Source organism: Periplaneta americana, chromosome 6, assembly GCF_040183065.1.
Source record: "Periplaneta americana isolate PAMFEO1 chromosome 6, P.americana_PAMFEO1_priV1, whole genome shotgun sequence".
Lineage (NCBI taxonomy): Eukaryota > Metazoa > Arthropoda > Insecta > Blattodea > Blattidae > Periplaneta > Periplaneta americana.
The window spans coordinates 150,789,663-150,806,222 of NC_091122.1; the positions used below are offsets into that span (position 1 = coordinate 150,789,663).

At 35.9% G+C, this 16,560-nt stretch overlaps 1 protein-coding gene across 1 annotated transcript in view; it reads left to right on the top strand.

The window, feature by feature from the left end:
- Cog2 (conserved oligomeric Golgi complex subunit 2) overlaps positions 1 to 16,560 on the top strand; it is a 44,101-nt gene that overhangs the window by 12,497 nt on the left and 15,044 nt on the right. The window contains exons 5-9 of the mRNA XM_069829295.1: positions 1,933 to 2,053; positions 4,475 to 4,614; positions 6,242 to 6,412; positions 12,287 to 12,353; positions 12,443 to 12,638. Of these exons, the coding sequence (XP_069685396.1) occupies positions 1,933 to 2,053; positions 4,475 to 4,614; positions 6,242 to 6,412; positions 12,287 to 12,353; positions 12,443 to 12,638 (695 nt within the window). The remainder of the gene's footprint in view (positions 1 to 1,932; positions 2,054 to 4,474; positions 4,615 to 6,241; positions 6,413 to 12,286; positions 12,354 to 12,442; positions 12,639 to 16,560) is intronic.

A 16,560-nucleotide genomic window follows, 5' to 3' on the forward strand; every position in this document is an offset into this window, starting at 1 on the left:
GAGTGAAATGCCTATTTTGATGAGAAATAACTTTTAGCCATATCTCTGTGAAGTGACTGTCCTAAGGAAGTTGTTGAAATAATATATTCTCCACTTTTCCTTGTTTACTTGAACATAACAACACAACAGTAAACTATTGTAGGCAATATACTTAATACAAACTTATAATCTCATGTAATACGCAAAATGACTTACTGGGCACAAGCTAAAAATAGACCAGCTACAGCAAGTATGGGGCGTATACTAGCTCTCAGCAGTCCTTTAAGTAATTACTAGGGCGGATATATACAGTATGAGGAAGTGAATAGGTTTATACATATACAGGTTAGTTAAAAGTCCCGCACCACCAAAATAACTTTTGAGGCATGTGGTTCAATGAAATGAAACTTGGTATGTGGGGATAACCTTATACTAAGAACTCAATAATGCTATTACCGAGCTTTTACTACTTCCGGTTTAACCGGAAGTAACTCCAACTCTCTTATTTTAAATGGAACACCCAATATATATTTTTATTTTTGAATAAAGCTCATTAAGAGCTTTTCAAAAAGTACCCACACTTGATACTTCTGTACAAATTCAGTGTTGCTAAATAAAAATGGATGTGGTGCAAAATATTCCTAAAGCCTGGTTAAATCATTCCTTAAATGGTTTCTATGATCAAGTGACACATTGTAAAGCAGCTGAGGGCTACCAATTTGAACACATAATTTAGAAGGTGAGCTAGCTTTGTTTTGTTTTTGTTAAGGAAGGAGTATTTTATTATTTTACTATTCGATACACTTTTCTGTTTTCTTGACTTAGCAACACTTCAAATTTGTACAGAAGTATCGAGTGTGGGTACTTTTTGAAAAGCTCTTAATTAGCACTATTCAAAAATAAAAAAATATATTGGGTTAAACCGGAAGTAGAAAAAACTCGGTAATACCATTATTGAGTTCTTAGTATATGGTTATCCTCACATACCAAGTTTCATGTCACTGAGTCGACCTGCTTGGCGAGTTGGTATAGCGCTGGCCTTCTATGCCCAAGGTTGCGGGTTCGATCCCGGGCCAGGTCGATGGCATTTAAGTGTGCTTAAATGCGACAGGCTCATGTCAGTAGATTTACTGGCATGTAAAAGAACTCCTGCGGGACAAAATTCTGGCACATCCGGCGACGCTGATATAACCTCTGCAGTTGCGAGCGTCATTAAATAAAACATAACATTTAACATTTCATGTCACTAAACCGTATGCTTCAAAAGTTATTTAGGTGGTGCTGGACTTTTAACTAACCCTGTATAGACGTATTAGGTACAGTTGAGTTTCGATTATCATCATTAATACTTTCCACGAAACTGTCACATTTATCAAAATGACAGTAATCGAATCATTTAAACTGTGTTAAAGAGACGGTTCATTCCAAAAATAAATCCTGCTTATTTACATACTGGTACTCGATCGATCCTCTTGTATCATCAGGTGCAGAGGTTCTACAAACAGCTCCCCATTTATCTCGGTCTGCAGTTAATATTTTTGATCTGTTGATATCCATTCTTCTTTCTTTGGAAACCATTCCTATTCATTCATCCCAAAACCCAAGTCTGTGTGGGTTTCCCCTTCGGTCTCTTTCCATCCACTCTGGCCTACCATACTATTCTGGCAGTCTTTCTTCTCGCAATGTACATATCCAAACCATCTTACCTCTGCATATTCATTTGAAAGGCTCTTTCATTTTTTAATAATTCTCAAGATAACACACAACGTTGCGCAACAGTGATAAATTTTTCTAAGCATGTGCGCTCTCTAGCTTTGAACTCAACTATTTCCATGTTCCTACACATGTTGTCACCATATACATGAAATATGTTTCTTTATTTATATAATTGTTATTGTAGTTTGAATTATTAATAATTGATTTTATACTAAATGTTTGAACTTTCTCTTTTAGTATGCCTGCAGTCAGAGGATTTGACTTCCTTGTTAATAGCTTTTGGCCTGAAGTAGAGCAACGTTTAGAATTACATTTACCATCAATATACGCCCCAGGGAATCCGGAAATGTTCTACCAAGTATGTCATTTAATCATTTATTTCTTCTTAACATTTTAATCTTCAGAATATCTTAGTTTGTCTGTTTCAGTAAATGATCAAATTATTATGCATGTAACAACATAGGAAACTTTAAGAATTTTTTTACCAGTATTGAAGATACGTTTTAGATCAATTTCCTTCAGCTCATAGGTCCGCCATATTTAGCGAAAGCGCACTCATGCACATTGGTTCTCCTCTAGGTAACAGCAATATCAGTGGTGGATTCTACAAGCTGTTGTGTTGTTCTCTGAGAAAAATGCTTTGATCTAGGTTACAAGTAGAAAAAAAGGTTGTTTAGTCAACTGTCCGAAGACAGGTTTGAACCTCATAAGCGACACCAATAAGACATCACACGTGAGGCAACTAAGCCAGGAGATAATGGGATAGGGTAGCAACTTCCTTTTCCTCAAATAAAGATTAATGCATTGAAACGAAGAAACCAAATTATTCTTCGTAGCTATGTGTATAGGCTTTGTTTAATTTTAATTGTGATGTTAAGCAATCAATGTTTTAAAAAATAAAACTCATTCCTTACTAACTTTGCGGATGGCCAGAATGAAATAATAAGTGTGCATGAAAGAAGTAATGACGATAATACAATGGTATTCACTACAACTTTCAAATTATAAGGGAAAACAAAGTGGAACACTATATTGAAAACAAAACATTTATTAAAAAGAACTACATACTTTTACGTCTTCGGTACATCGGACGTAATTTTTCATTCTTTTTTATACTTACAGTATTGTGAATGTTTATAGTCAATGATATTGAACTATATATTCTCAAAGAACAATTAAGATTTCGATCTATTAGACTGATCTTTGAGGACTTTTGCATACCTTCATGGCCAAAAACATTTGTTCGCAAACTTACTTTGAATCAGACCATTGGTAGTATTTTTGCAGCACATTTATGTAAGCGAGTAAATCGAGACGTGAGGGTTGAAATCATTTTTAGGAGTTGAAAACTTGACATTTCAGTGTATGTCCAGTAGGCAAGCTGAATGGGGCTGTTTTCAATGTATGAAGTTCTTAAATTTTGTAGTTTCCTTGTTACTTGTATTTTCCTATTTTCAGGAATAAACCTAAGATCATGGTCTTCACTGTCTTCAGTTGGTATTCATATTAATAAACATTTGATTGAAGTAAAAATAAATGCACACTAATACTTACGAAAATCAGTACATGATCATTTAAAAATTTTCTAAAATTAGCAAGTTTTCAAAATTTTAAAAAATGTAAAAAAATTTTCAAAATTTTTAAAAATTCTCAAAATTTTCCAAATCATGTTATTTATACGTAGTGCATGTTTTACTAATAAATATCATAAAAGTTAAACAATTAATATTAGAGACAGTCATGAACATGAACGTCTTGTATTATATAATATGCTCATTTTATTTTCTTATATCTAAGCAATACTTCCATAACTGTGTTACAAATTCCCAAACACACCTCAGGTTGTGTGTGCTGAATAAGGTCAGGGCTTGAAATAATAGTGAAATAATTTGACTCACCCACCCTCTATGGACGGGAGTTAAATTTCGTCAATATAACCAAGAATTAATTTTTTGACGACATGTTTGGAATGGAAATTTCTTGATTTACTATACAGCAGCGACTGTGTGTTTCTCACTTCTCACAAATTCTGCCTGATAAATGCACAAAAGGTTACTAGAGTATTTTTCAGCTTTCTGGATCTTAGTAGTCTTAAATGCATGATCTTGCTAGCAAATTCAGAGAGAACGGAAGTGAACAAGACAACGAGAGTTGTGTATGTTTTGACCCAGGAAACCTATATGATATAGCACTTCTTGTAGAATGTTTTTAAATAAAGCTGTTATTTTTTGGTAAGAACAATTACTGATAATGGAAGTTACTGCCTAAGACATTCTTTTTTTTTTTTTGACTACCTTGTCGACTGCATGATGGAAGCTGTTGGCACAGTTGGAAGTGCCATTAGCGGTAAAATTCTAAATCCGGTACACTTTATTACATGTATATATATATATATATATATATATATATATATTAGATTTATTCCTTTAAACATCAGTATTTTATTCTACTTGATAAAACTAATAACGAAATTTAAAATTAATGTAAAGTAGTTATTGATTATTGTATAAAAAGGACGTAATTATAATGTATTGTATGAACACTGAAAACTTTTTCTAGCTTGAAATGATATATATATATATATATATATATATATATATATATATATATTTAATTTCCTTTACTAATTATCATCATCATCATCATATACCTTCTATACAGTATAAAAATGACGATCTTCCAAACTGAATTCAAGAGCAGTAATGTCTGAAACATTACTTTAGAAAGTTAAATGGAGTTTTGTTAAAGTGCAGCAAGATTTTCGTTTTTCTTGTTTCAGAGATATTGTGAAACACTAGAGTTTCTGGAGAAGTTGGAGAGGTATTGTGGCACTCAGGTTGGTGTGAAGAGACTACATGCTCATCCACAATACATTGCTTTTCTTCAACGATGGAATCTTCCTGTGTATTTTCAGATTAGGTAAAGTTTCTGATAATTCAATTAAATATTTTCATGAAACCTTTATGATCTTGAAATTATATTCAGTATCATATAAATCAACAACTTTATAATTAACTGTTTTTATTAAAATCTAATAATAATAATACATTGATGCACTTTTACACATAACAGTTTTAAGAGAGAGAGAGAAGGATGGGATGGAGAGAGACAGAAAGAGAGCCTGTTCGTCGTATATGCTTCTTTGTCAGTTTCATATGATAAAAAGTTAAGGGTTCCTGCTAGTCATATCTCCTCTGACGCCAAAGCCAAACTTCGAAGGCCGTGAAAGAACATTCATTCATTTATTATCTTCCATAGATCTTACATGACCAATGAAACTTTAAGATGTGGAACAAGTCAAAATTTTACAATATTACAATTACAAATTTTTACAGTTTTACAATGTAGTAATTTTCTACAATGATGAGGTGAGGTCCGAGGATTCGCCAAAAGATTACCCGGCATTTGCCTTTTGGTTGGGGAAAACCGAACAGTTCAAGAAATGTTCCAGCAACGTAAAATCCCGAACTACGAGGCGCATCCAGAAAGTAAGTTTCCCTATAAAAAAAAAAAAAAGAACACACACTTTCAGGAAAACATTTATTGGCAACAGGTACAGCAATGTTTCAGCTATTTTTCAACATAGCCACCATCAGAATTGAGACACTTGTCGTATCGTGGGATCAACTTTTGTATCCCTCTGTCGTAGAACTCTGCCGCCTGTGAATGGAACCAGTGTGTGACAGACGTCTTCAGCTCTTCGTCGTTGCCAAAACGCTCACCGGAGGACAGGAATTTCCTGAGGTGCAAGAAAACGTGAAAATCGCTGGGAGCAAGATCAGGACTGTAGGGTGGATGATGAAACAACTCCCTGCCCAGTGGAAAATGGCTGCTCAGCTCCGTAATCGTGAAGCGACGGTTCTCCATGATGCACTGACGCACCAGCTCAACACGATTATCATTGATGAGGGATGGTCGCCCACTGCGCTCTTCATCATGGACACTTTGATGACCTTCGGAAAACTGCCTACATCAGCAACGCACCATCTGCTTACTCATGATGTTCGGCCCATAGACCTGACAGAGCTGCCGATGAATTTCAATTGGCGCAATGCTTTGTGCATTAAAGAACTTTATCACCGACCGAACCTCGCAGGCGGCGGGAGAAGGAATAAGAGCTTCCATTTCGGACCACTGCTGCCACGCTACTGGCACCAGGCGGGACCTGTCCGGCTGGCATATGATTGATACGTCATAGATCTGTTATGCATGCGCAATTGACACGGCTAATTACGTTTACTTTCAAGGGGAAAAAATAGGGAAACTTACTTTCTGGGTGCGCCTCGTATTTCTGAGACTGTATACAACTGGTGTATACGCCAAAATAAGTTCAGTATTAGTTAGGAATGCATTCTGAATTGCTTGCTGGAACAAACCTTATGTATCCTGGTGTGCTCTTCCTTCTTCCTACTCCTTTAGCATTTGAGGCTATGGCTCTGTGTAGGCACATGAATTTATTTTTCAGTGCTTCATATGTTTAACTAACAGTGTGTCTTACATTATTGTCAAAATTTAAGAGTTACTAAATTTAACGATTTCTCCATAGATTCCAAGAGATTGCTGGTACACTTGAGAACGTAATGAGTGAGGGCAATCCCCAAGTACTATCAGGGGGACCAGCGCCAACTGACTTCCAGTTGCGAATAACCACCACTGCTTGGGACTGTCTTATGCGATGCTGGGCTAATGGAGTATTCCTGGAACAGTTAACACACAGGTATTTGTTATTATTAACGTTTCTCTTTTCAGCAAGCACTGGAAGTGAAATTATAACTTCATCCTTAATGTGTAAGACATCTGTTATCTGTAGCAGTCTACATTTGTTCATTCTTTTTTTTTTTTCCACCAATAATTGATTTATAGCTTTACATTTTCGTGGTGGTTTCGAGGCTAATATTCACTACACAAATAATATCCAATTAAGATCAAGTGACACTAGGAGTCTGTGTAATACCAGGCATGGAAAGTTATTTCAGTTTAGGATAGAATGTGATAATTCTAGAGCAAATTGGTGCAGACGGTAGCAGTTGTGACTCGTATACTTCGCACGAAAACATGACGACCTTCCCTCATCTCCTTCACCAGTTAACTGCAGGCACACGCAAGGGATAAACCCTTAGCCGAGTTGCCAATTCTTGAAGTCATTGTGATTTGCGAACGTTTTTCAAACTGTGTTCCGTGAAACTGCGATTTTCAGAAAGACTATATTATCTTTGTAAATATACCTTAATTTATAATTACTAAAACAAAATTGGTATAAAAATGAACAAACTTATTTTTATATTTATATTTTCACTAACATGTTTTGTCTAAATAAACAAAAAAATGCAGACTTCTATAATAAGTGTTAAATTCTCATGTTATTGAAGTTCCAGAATTGTATACTTAATTAAGAATGTTGCGCTGGTAAAATTTGCTGAAACTGTGATCATTGAATAGTCATAGAATTTATAGTACAAAAGAGTAAAGTTAGATTTTATCAGCTTCGCCTTGGGTGATAATTTCCACGAACGCATGAAATCCGTTTACTCTAGTATGCTATACAATATTTTATTCATTACTGGTATGTAAATTTAATTTTAAATTGTAGGGCTTTTCTTTGTACTGTGTTGTTGGCGAAGAAGTTCATATATATTCATTTTATTATTGCTAATATGTTGGTTGTCATGTAGAGTGATTTAAAAACATTTAATTCACTGCTGTAAGTTAGAAAACTTTTAAGCACTGCTGTGAATAATGTCATTATTTAGGTTGCTAAGGACGGTGTTGCTGTTGGCGATATCTCTTTCGCGTACTGTTCACATACTGTTCGGCGAAGTAAATCACGTATAAAATCGTCTATCTTACCGAATTCTGTTTTAATTTGTTTATTTTCTCTTTAGTTGGTGAACCGTAATTCTTAATTTCTATGCCCATATATCCAACTCCGCCGGTTGCATCCGATGTTAAGTGATTAAGATTTATACTTATTAAACTGCCTGAACTTTCGATTACTTTATGGATATAATTTCTAACGTTGACACAATTTTAACACTTTGTTTTCTTAGCTACGCCCCTCTGCAAATAAGATATTCTGTTTTCTTCGACGGCGTTATTTGTTCTTGTCGTGATGACCTGGATCTTCAGGTGAATCAGGAGGCCTGGCTGCGGATCATCTGCTCCAACACTCATTAATCATGGCCGGAATAAATTAGACATATTGAAGCGCACAACGGTATAAAACAACACGTCGACAAAGACACTGAGAATGGGTGAAACCCAACAGGTAGAGGCAATGACTGCTAGATTTGGCAATGCTGGGATCTATTGTATTTCTGCCACGCGGCTAAGGGTTGAGTAGAGGATGGGGGTTTATGAGGGATTACCAATTCCAAGAAGAGAGGCCGTCATGTTTCCGAGCCAAGTATATTCGGGAGGTTCTGGGTTGCGACGGTTACCTGGTGCCACGAGTTGGTTGCGCCATTTGCGATGGTTGCCCTCTTCTTCTTCTGCCGCGTCGCCAACAGAGCAGAAGTCGGTCTGCTCAGTTGGACGTCGGTGAAAGAGATTGTCCCCCGGTAGAGGTGATCTCTTCTCAGGGACCTTGTGGTTTTGTGGGTGTAGGATATAATGTGATGTTTGTCATTCACACGAAAAGAAACCAAGGAGTAAAGTTCCACTAAGTATGTTTATTCGGATCACGTCCCTTACTTGAGTCCAAGCGACGGAATACTGGCTGTTGTCTTCCGTGTGATCTCGGCAACGTAATTATCTCGTCTAACGCCAGTTTAAAATCGCTGCTACCACTTTTTGAGTAAATCACAAACTAAAAAGTGCGAAATCTACACTTTATCACTTCGATCGGCTTGATGTCCGGGAACTATGTCAGAAACTCGATCGGCTCAAAATGCCGAGAACTTTACGACGTACACGATCGGCTGGAAAACCGAGAATGGTATGATATACGCGATCGGCACCAGTGCCGGTAATGTTATGAGTACACACGCGATCGGCTCACAGGCCGGTGATATTCTGAGTAAACACGCGATCGGCTCAAATGCCGGTAAGATTCTGAGTAAACACACGATCGGCTCACTGGCCGGTAGTCTTCTGAGTAAACACGCGATCGGCTCACAGGCCGGTAGTATTCTGAGTAAACACACTATCGGCTCACAGGCCGGTAATATTCTGAGTAAACACGCGATCAGCTCACTGGCCTGTAGTCTTCTGAGGATGCGTCTCGGTACTCCGTCCTTTTAAATACTAGCTATGGTGACGTGCTCCCCAGACGCTACTATTGTTTGCTAGCTTCAAACAACGCTACAAGCACGTTCCTAGACAAGGAAAAACCCCCGCTTCTGAAGCCTATGCTATGCTAAAGTTCAGTAACCTACCTCGCGTCTACTGGTTTTAAATGCGATAGGCGCCTGCCAGACTGTGAGAACAAAGTGCCTATTACACGCTTCGCTGATCCCCGTCGCGTAGGTTAAACACCTCAAAGAAATAGAGAAATATCTAGAATGAAGCTATACTATGACTTATATAAGAGAAAAATATCTTCCTATCGCTGGACCACCCGACTACAGCTTCAGGGTTCAAAATCCGTGGCTGGCCAATCTGACTGCGGTTTTTCATGGTTTCCCTCAGGCAAATGCCAGATTGGAAATTTACATACCATGATTCATCACTGCCTCAATTACCAATAATAATAATAATAATAATAGTAATAATGGCTTTATTTAACCACCTGGCAGAGTTAAGGCCTCTCTTACACTCAGCCAGGATTAAAACTTGCTTACATAGTTGAACATAAAACTGGATCGGAATTAAGTAATTACGTACTGATACAATTTAGGTACATAATGAGATCAAAAGAGGTAGTTACATAAAAATTTACCTCATAAAAATAAAAATAAACATAGTGGAATACATATTAATGTTGTTAGAATCAAATACGAATCACATAAGAACAGAAGCCGATAATTCAATAAAAAAATGTACACAGTAAAAATAAAAATAAACACATTAGTATACATACCAATATCATAAACATTAAGGGGTTAGGTACAGCTTACAGCAGTAAAATGTTTGGAAATATTCAACATTTTTTTTTCCTCCATTACTGTATCTTGTACAATAATGAAAATTGGTATGTGTAAAACACTGTCCTTCTGCTATATGAAAAAAATATTTTTGCGATTTAAAAATAAAATTACTTATATATTTTTTTTAATTAAAAATGGTGGCAGTTCACTGTGCAGTGATGAAGCGTTTCCCTCGTAACTCATAAACTTGTTAACTTCTCTCTCTCTCTTTTATTTTATTGCTGAAACTCATATTTATAATATCATGCTCTTTCAACTACATTCCTTAATAAATAATTTTTTTTTTTTTATTTTGTGTTAGAAGAAAATACTGATATTTGACCATTTTTAAAATGAATTTATTTTTTATCAGACAATCTATCAAAGGTAGAGAAGTGATCTTGCATCATATTGTAGATATAACATGTATAAATACACAAAGAAAATTTCATCACAGAATGTTGGATAGTTTTTGAGTTATGTGGGAAACGCTTCATCACTGCACAGTGAACTGAATTTTGATAAAAAAAATGTAAATAATATTTTTAAATCGAAAAAATACTTTTTCATATAGCAGAAGGACAGTGTTTTAAACATACCAATTTTCATTATTGTACAAGATACAGTAATGGAGGAAAAAAATGTTGAATATTTCCAAAATTTTATTGCTGTAAGCTATACCTAACCCTTAATAAAAAATCTAAAATCAGTTACATGAACACAAGCTATCTACAACACACAACAGAAAATAGGAATTCAACAAAAGTAACAATGGCTTATTGGTATGCCCACAGATCCTAACACGTGATACGACCATAGATTTAAAGCATGTATAAATGAACATCCAAAAAAAAATGTGGTAGTTAGAGGGGAAATGTTGCATATAAAACCTATATTACAATTAAAAAATAATAATAAATACAGGAAATAAAATCATAAAGGTATTTTATTTAACACTCTCTCCTTTAAATATTTATATAGTATCATGAAGAAAGGGAAGCTGATAATGTAGTAATAATAAAAAAAAAAATTAAAATAAATAATTTTCCTTGTACCACCTAAATGAAATAAGCATGCATTATGATTTCAAAATATCAATAAATAAAACTAAAATAATGACTTTCTGAGGAAAATTAATAGCAAAATAGTTTTTTTGGGGATTATGGTTCTTGCAGTGGTGGCTCCTGCATATTTCTTAAGAGGAGGAAAGAAGTTAACAGTACGAAATGACACCTTCTTGAATGAAACATGCTACAAATTAGCCTACATGCATACATGTAAGACCAGGTAGTGTTGGGGTTGGCCTTCCCTTCTGTATAGCAATAATCTATATGTGTAAACTAAGTTTCCTAAATTGTCCAAAATATATTATGTTTTCACTTCCATTCATTCTTGAATAATTGCGTAAATTAACAATTACAAGGAAATTCACAACCTCGTAGCATTTTTCGAGCACACTACAGCATCACACGTGTTGGAAGAGACTAGCTACTAACTCGTAACCGGAACCGTTTTACGGAAATTGGAATGGGAAATAATCTGAGGAAAGCAAGAACACTGCCCCCACGTGGTCTGTGTTGCCACATGTACATTTTACAAGTTCAGTATCACATGCTTTTGCAGAATGTCAGTTCTTGTAAAGTCATACTATCGTTATTGTTCAAAGCTGCCGGTGGCCAATTAATTTTTTATATTAAAAATGATGTACCTACTTTCAGTTTCAAATATATTTGTACAAAACTGACAACTTGGCTGTTGCCCTGTCTAGTAAACAATGAATAGAAGTGAATTTCAGGGGCCAACTACGTAGAACTACTTCCTCTTTGTTTTATATAAACCAGACTTTAACTTTCATATATCCACGAAAGTTTCAAACCATAATAGTAGTCTATATAAAGTGCAATGAATAATATGTTTGATTTATAATTTTTAAAAAAGTTTACATGGTGTCTTTCATAGTGTTGCGTTAAAATGTTTTTATTGTGCCTCCTTCAAGATCTGTTAGTCTGGTTGAATGCAACATCGTTAGATGGCAGCGGTAGCGAGCTTGCTGCACGACCAGTCGGTTTCTACTTCCTGCCAATGACTGATTCAGAGGAGGATCTCCTCCCTCTCCATTCATTTACTTGTTTTAAAACTCTGCTTCTTTCTCTGGCCGCTAGTGTGCTGTTGTCTAAGTGTGTTAACTGCAGTAGAGGAGGAATCGAGTGCCTTTCCTCCACACAGACAATCTTGCATCTTTCTCACAGTTTTCTACAGCACATGAGCGCGCGTCGTTTAAAACTCGATCAACCAAGTTTTTCTTATAGCTGTGAACTTAAAAATTATCGAATCTTCCTCGAATTTCAAGGCACATATTTTATTTGGCTTTTACTTTCAAAAGAAGAAAATGTGAGAAGGACATTCCTCCCTTCCCTCCCCCGGGGAGCCGCCACTGGGTTCTTGCCTGTTGACAGCGGGAAATCAAGGAAATAATCACACTGTATTAATATGAGCTCCAGTAATGTAACAAACACTATCTGTTTCAGATTTTGGAAACTGAATCTACAGATTCTGGCTCGGTATTATACTTGGGTTGGCGAAGCTCTAGAAGAGGTAAGGACACTATAATTTTTATTCTTAAATAATTGTATTCGTTTTTGCTGTCTTAGTTAACATTGTGTATACATGTATTTCTTTTGCAGAAGTGGCCTTCTGATAGCATTGGATCTGGAGCAGTCAGTGTTAATGGAAGTGAGTCATCTGGTTCTCAGAAGCTTCAGTTTCTTGTTCATTTATATACTGATGTAGAGAAATTGGTAGCAAGGTTACCTAATTTGTTGGATCACGTTATGCCGAGAATGGGAAATTTGTCACAACAAGGTCAGGATTTGCTCAAAAGTGAGTATATGTTAAGTTCCTATTGATATAAAAATGTATTACGGAGTGTATTTTTATGCTCGTTAAAATACATTGTCTCCTTTTTTTTTTTTTTATTGTACAGCTAATCTGTAAAATATCTTTTGACTAGCATATGCATACCTGCCAACTACAGAAATTTGAAAATCTGGAGACTTACTTCTTTTAAAGCTTGTGTTGTGGAGTCTTAGGCCAGGTGCACACAGAATCAGACGCAACGCAATGCTACATTTTGCTTTACAATGCCTCATAACAGCTTAAAACTGTCTGCTCGCGACAACTGATTTGCTGGCTGTGTGGATTTGGAAAACGGGCCTAGGCTAGAAAATGGCGTCAATGAAAGAGGACTGTCTATATGAAAATTTCTATTGTATTTGGTTATTATTTCCTAAGGATGCTTAATACGACTAAAAATCTATACGATTGAAAGAGTCTTAAAATTAAATACTACTAATGTACTGCACAAACGTCATTTTCTATGTTTATGACTACATCTCTTGGGTATGGAACTACAAGTTTTGATGGAGAAATCATTGCAATAAGTGAAAGTCTCAGGAATCTTCTATGCCACATCAATAAATTTAAAAATACAGTTATATTGTCAGACTCCAAAGCAGCTATTCTATCAATAGTCTCTAAACACACACCTTCATCTCAAACAGCAGAAATAACTAAAATGCTCTCTCAATTAATACCGGTAACACTCAATAAAAGAATTGTATTCCAATGGACACCATCCCATTGTGGAATCCTGGGAAGCGAGAATGCGGATGCTTTAGCAAAGAAAGGCAGCATTGCTACTTACAGACCTGTTACTAAATCTACGTATTACTCTGTGAAAAGATTTATTAAATCTACATACTTAGATTTCAACAAACAAAATTTGGTAACACAATCCCAAGGGAAAAAATGGAACTCTCTGCATCAAAATCCACAGTTAATTCCCGATTTACCACGCAAATCGTCTGTAGCTCATTTAGATTGGCAACAGGCCATGATTGTTTGGCCAAACACCTGCATAGAATTGGAATATATCAGTCCCCTAACTGTCCATTGTGCAACTCAAACCAAGAAATGGATTCGGAACACCTCAAAATCTGTTCTTCAGTGGGTGGCCATGATAATGTCTTTGAAAAATATTGGAGTGCAAGAGGTCAAATGACTTTATTGTCAAACGCCTGGCATTAGAAAACAACAACAACATGTTTATGACTACTTCACGACTCACAATAAAGAAAAATATATTAAATCAAGAATGAGTGATAGCATAGAGCAGAGAAGTAGGCCTACTACAAATTATTATTATCAATATTATTACTATTCAGCTGGTGCTTTCATCTCATTTGCAATTTCTCACATATTTTTAGAAACCACATTATTGTTGTGATATTGTTTCAAAGATTTTACAGAACGTATATTTCCTGTACTAAAACAACTAATTCATCCATATCGAGCTCCATTATGAATAATGTGCACTACACAACAAAATAGTATTTGTAGATAGTAAAGCGTGCAATCATAGCCACTACTAACGCATGCGCAGTACACTGCAGCTATCAGACAGTCTCCTCGCGACGAACTTCTAGCAGTCATTCGATGTTGTCTCTCCATGTCTCCTCGTGTCTTCTCGCGACTGTCGCACCATGTCTGAGTCTGTGTGCACCACATAATAAGAAATCAATGGGAGTCAAGTACTATGAAACAAAATGTCGCAGCACACTGTGTTTGATTCTGTGTGCACCCAGGCTAAATTGTCTACACACTGGAACAATGTATTTCTAATCTTTACTATTAAGGTGATGAAGAATGGTCCAACAACTTTGAAGTTGCAGACTTAGCCTTCTTCAGGAATAAGCCATCAAAAGTTTTGCTCTTAAACTTCCACTTTTGTTCAGGTTTAATAGTCAATAGTTTTTCCAGAGTGGCATCAGTAAGAGAGGATCTGAAATGTATCTTTGTTTTGTTCACTTGCCTAAAAATCCTTTCACATTCTGCACTGCTGCGTGGAATTGAGACAACACCTAACATCAACATTGACATTTTATCACACTTTAATCTGCTGTCTCCAGATTTTATTCTTCTTGACCATAGGCAGAGTTATGGGGGGACACTGCCCCCCCCCCAAACTTGTCTGAACTCTTTTTTTTCTTTTAATGTTAAAAAATATTGAATTCAAAACATTTTTCTTGCGTTTGTTTATGATTAAGTTTCTGTGCTTAAATTGATTAATTAATGTCTTCAAGTCATGTGTCTGCACTATAATATTTATTTTAAATATCTGAATGTACAAGAATTTCTGTACCTCATTTGAGAAATGGAAGCATTGTAATATTTATTTTGTAACAGCCTGTACTCATGTGTTACAAGTCTGCAGATGTTCAGGCTGCCACTTGGAGAAATATGAATAACATACTGCACAACAACGCAGGAAAAAGAAAAGTGATCCCAGTATAATGTGTAAACTTAAAAGACCAGAGATTAAGTAAAATAATTAGAATTTTAATTTCATGTGATATCTTCAGGAAGGTAAGCTTCAGATAAAAAAGTTTCTGTTAGCCCTGTTACATAGTGTTATTGATGTATACATGTGTTTGTGCACGAGAGAGAAAAATAGGGAGATTGTTTTAAGTTATGCCCTATTATAATTTGTAGTAGACCTACAGTTCAATGCTGGGTAACTTTCGGTGCTGGACCCCGGACTCATTTCACCGGCATTATCACCTTCAGCTCATTCAGACGCTAAATTACCTAAGATGTTGATAAGGCTTCGTAAAATAACCTACTAAAATAAAAAAAAATACAGTTCAAGCCCTAAACAACTCAATCCGAAACATCGTGGATATGAATGTAACACTGTAAGAAATATGCCCCCCAAAAATACCTTTATTAAATGATCATATGCCGATATACTGTACCACAGTCAAGCTGTAACGGGGGGAGAAGGTAAGTAATGTCCCCCATAACCTTGTTATATCGGTATTCTATGGTTTTGCTTTGCTCCCCCCCCCAAGGAAACTGTTCTCTCTCCGCCTATGTTCCTGACAAAGACCACTGAACATTCATTCTTTGTTTCTTACTAATGACTAATTTCTCCACTAACTTCTGTCTGCAAGGAGCAAAACTGCATCTGTAACACATCCAGTTCTTTGTCCATATCTTTTCCTTCACAGTTCAAAATTGCAGGAACTCTTTTAACAAGAAACAAACAAATAAAGAAAAATCCGGAGAAAAAATAATTAATCAGGAAATCATGAGAGTGGTTTAAAAATCTGGAGTCTTTCGCCTAAATCCAGAAAGTTGGCAGGTATCCATGTGTAATGTCTGAATTTATTAATAGTCTTCTACCCAATGGCAGGTCTTCCATTACACACCTATCATTCTCCAATCTTTCCTATTTTCCGCTTTCCTCTTAGTCTTCACATAGAATCCATGTATCTTAATGTTGTCTTATCGTCTGATATCTTTTTCTACCCCGAACTTTTCTCCCATTCACCATTCCTTTCAATGCATCCTTCAGTAGACAGTTTCTTCTTTGCTAATGACCCAGCCAATTTCTTTTTCTCTTGCTGATCAGTTTCAGCATTATTCTTTCTTCACTCATTCTATTACAGCCTATTTCTTATTCTGTCTCTCCATTTCACACACTCCATTCTTCTCCATATCCACATTTCAAATGCTTTTAGTTGTTTCTCTTCACTTCATCGTAATGTTTGTAGTCTCTCGATTGGGTTGTGTCCCTAGATCATATATGTAACAGATAGGTCGGCCTTATAGGCTTTGATGTTAACAACTTTTGTCAGGTTTACTACACTGCCATCTAGTTGTTACATAAGGAGTCAAGTCATAATTCCCATTTGAATTGCATTAGCGACTGTACTGCCATCTCATTTTCGTTTATAGCGGA